This window comes from Malurus melanocephalus, unplaced genomic scaffold (genome assembly GCF_030028575.1).
Source record: "Malurus melanocephalus ecotype Western Australia unplaced genomic scaffold, MMel_1.1 scaffold_2797, whole genome shotgun sequence".
In the NCBI taxonomy this organism is placed as follows: domain Eukaryota; kingdom Metazoa; phylum Chordata; class Aves; order Passeriformes; family Maluridae; genus Malurus; species Malurus melanocephalus.
The window spans coordinates 6,040-7,609 of NW_026626029.1; the positions used below are offsets into that span (position 1 = coordinate 6,040).

General features: G+C 60.6%; 1 protein-coding gene across 1 annotated transcript in view; it reads left to right on the plus strand.

Annotated features, from left to right (window-relative positions):
- LOC130587935 (voltage-dependent calcium channel gamma-7 subunit-like) overlaps positions 1–586 on the plus strand; it is a gene marked incomplete at its 5' end in the record, with an annotated part of 5,858 nt that extends 5,272 nt beyond the window's left edge. The window contains one exon of the mRNA XM_057388904.1: positions 130–586. Within this exon, the coding sequence (XP_057244887.1) occupies positions 130–285 (156 nt within the window). The remainder of the gene's footprint in view (positions 1–129) is intronic.
- Positions 587–1,570: the final 984 nt, after the last annotated feature.

Genomic DNA, 1,570 nt, shown 5'->3' on the forward strand with positions numbered 1-1,570 from the left:
ACACCTGGGGACACACCTGGACACACCTGGAGGGGATTGGGACACACCTGGACACACCTGGACACACCTGGACACACCTGGACACACCTGGACACACCTGGGGACATTGGGGACACACCCAAACACACCTGGGGACATTGGGGTCACACCTGGACACACCTGGACACACCTGGACACACCTGGACACACCCAATGTCCATCCAGATGAGCCAAAATTACCCCCCGGCCATCAAATACCCGCAGAGACCCCCGCCACACCCTCACCTGTCCACGTCACCCTGCTAGGGACACACCTGGGGACATCTGGACACACCTGGACACGCCCAAAACACACCTGGGGACATTGGGGACACACCTGGACACACCTGGACACACCTGGGGACATTGGGGACACACCTGGACACACCTGGACACACCTGGGACACACCTGGACACACCTGGACACGCCCAATGTCCATCCAAATGAGCCAAAATTACCCGCCGGCCATCAAATACCCGCAGAGACCCCCGCCACACCCGCACCTGTCCACGTCACCCTGCTAGGGACACACCTGGGGACACCAAAAACACACCTGGACACACCTGGGGACACACCTAGGGACACCTGGACACACCTGGGCACACCTGGGACACACCTGGGACACACCTGGGATACACCTGGGACACACCTGGGGACACCTGGGGACACACCTGGGGACACCTGGACACACCTGGACACGCCCAAAACACACCTGGACACACCTGGGGACATTGGGGACACACCTGGACACACCTGGGGACACCTGAGGGGGACACAGACACACCCAGGGGACATTGGGGACATCTTAGGGTCACCTGGGGGACATTTGGGACACACCTGGGACACAGCTGGACACACCTGGACACACCTGGGGGACATTGGGGACATCTCAGGGGTCACTCTGGGGTCACCTGTAGGCCTTGGGGACACACCTGGGACACACCTGAGGTCACCTGAGGTCACTCAGGGGTCACTCAGGGGTCACTCTGGGGTCACTCTGGGGGACATCGGGGACACCTGAGGTCGCCTGGACAGCCCTGGGGTCACCCAAGGTCACCTGAGGTCACTCTGGGGTCACTCCGGGGTCACTTTGGGGACATCGAGGCCTCACCTGCGGCCGCCATCTTGGTGACGTCATCGGCTGACTCTCGGTGACGTCATCGGCCGGCCTTCGGTGACGTCATCGGCCACCATCTTGGTGACGTCATCGACTGACATTTGGTGGCGTCATCGACAGACTCTTAGTGACGTCATCGGCCGACCTTCGGTGACATCACCGGCTGACTCTTAGTGACGTCATTGACCGCCATCTTGGTGACGTCACAGACTGAATCTCGGTGACGTCATTGGTCGCCATATTGATGACATCATCGCCAACCATATTGATGACGTCATCGGCCGCCACCTTGGCCCGGTAGCAGCAGCAGCCAATGAGAGGCCAGCGGCCATTTTGGATTGCAGGAGCAGCCAATGGCAGGCGAGGACGGCCATTTTGGCCCGGCAGCAACAGCCAATGAGAGACGAGGATCGCCCCGGCGGCCATCTTGACCG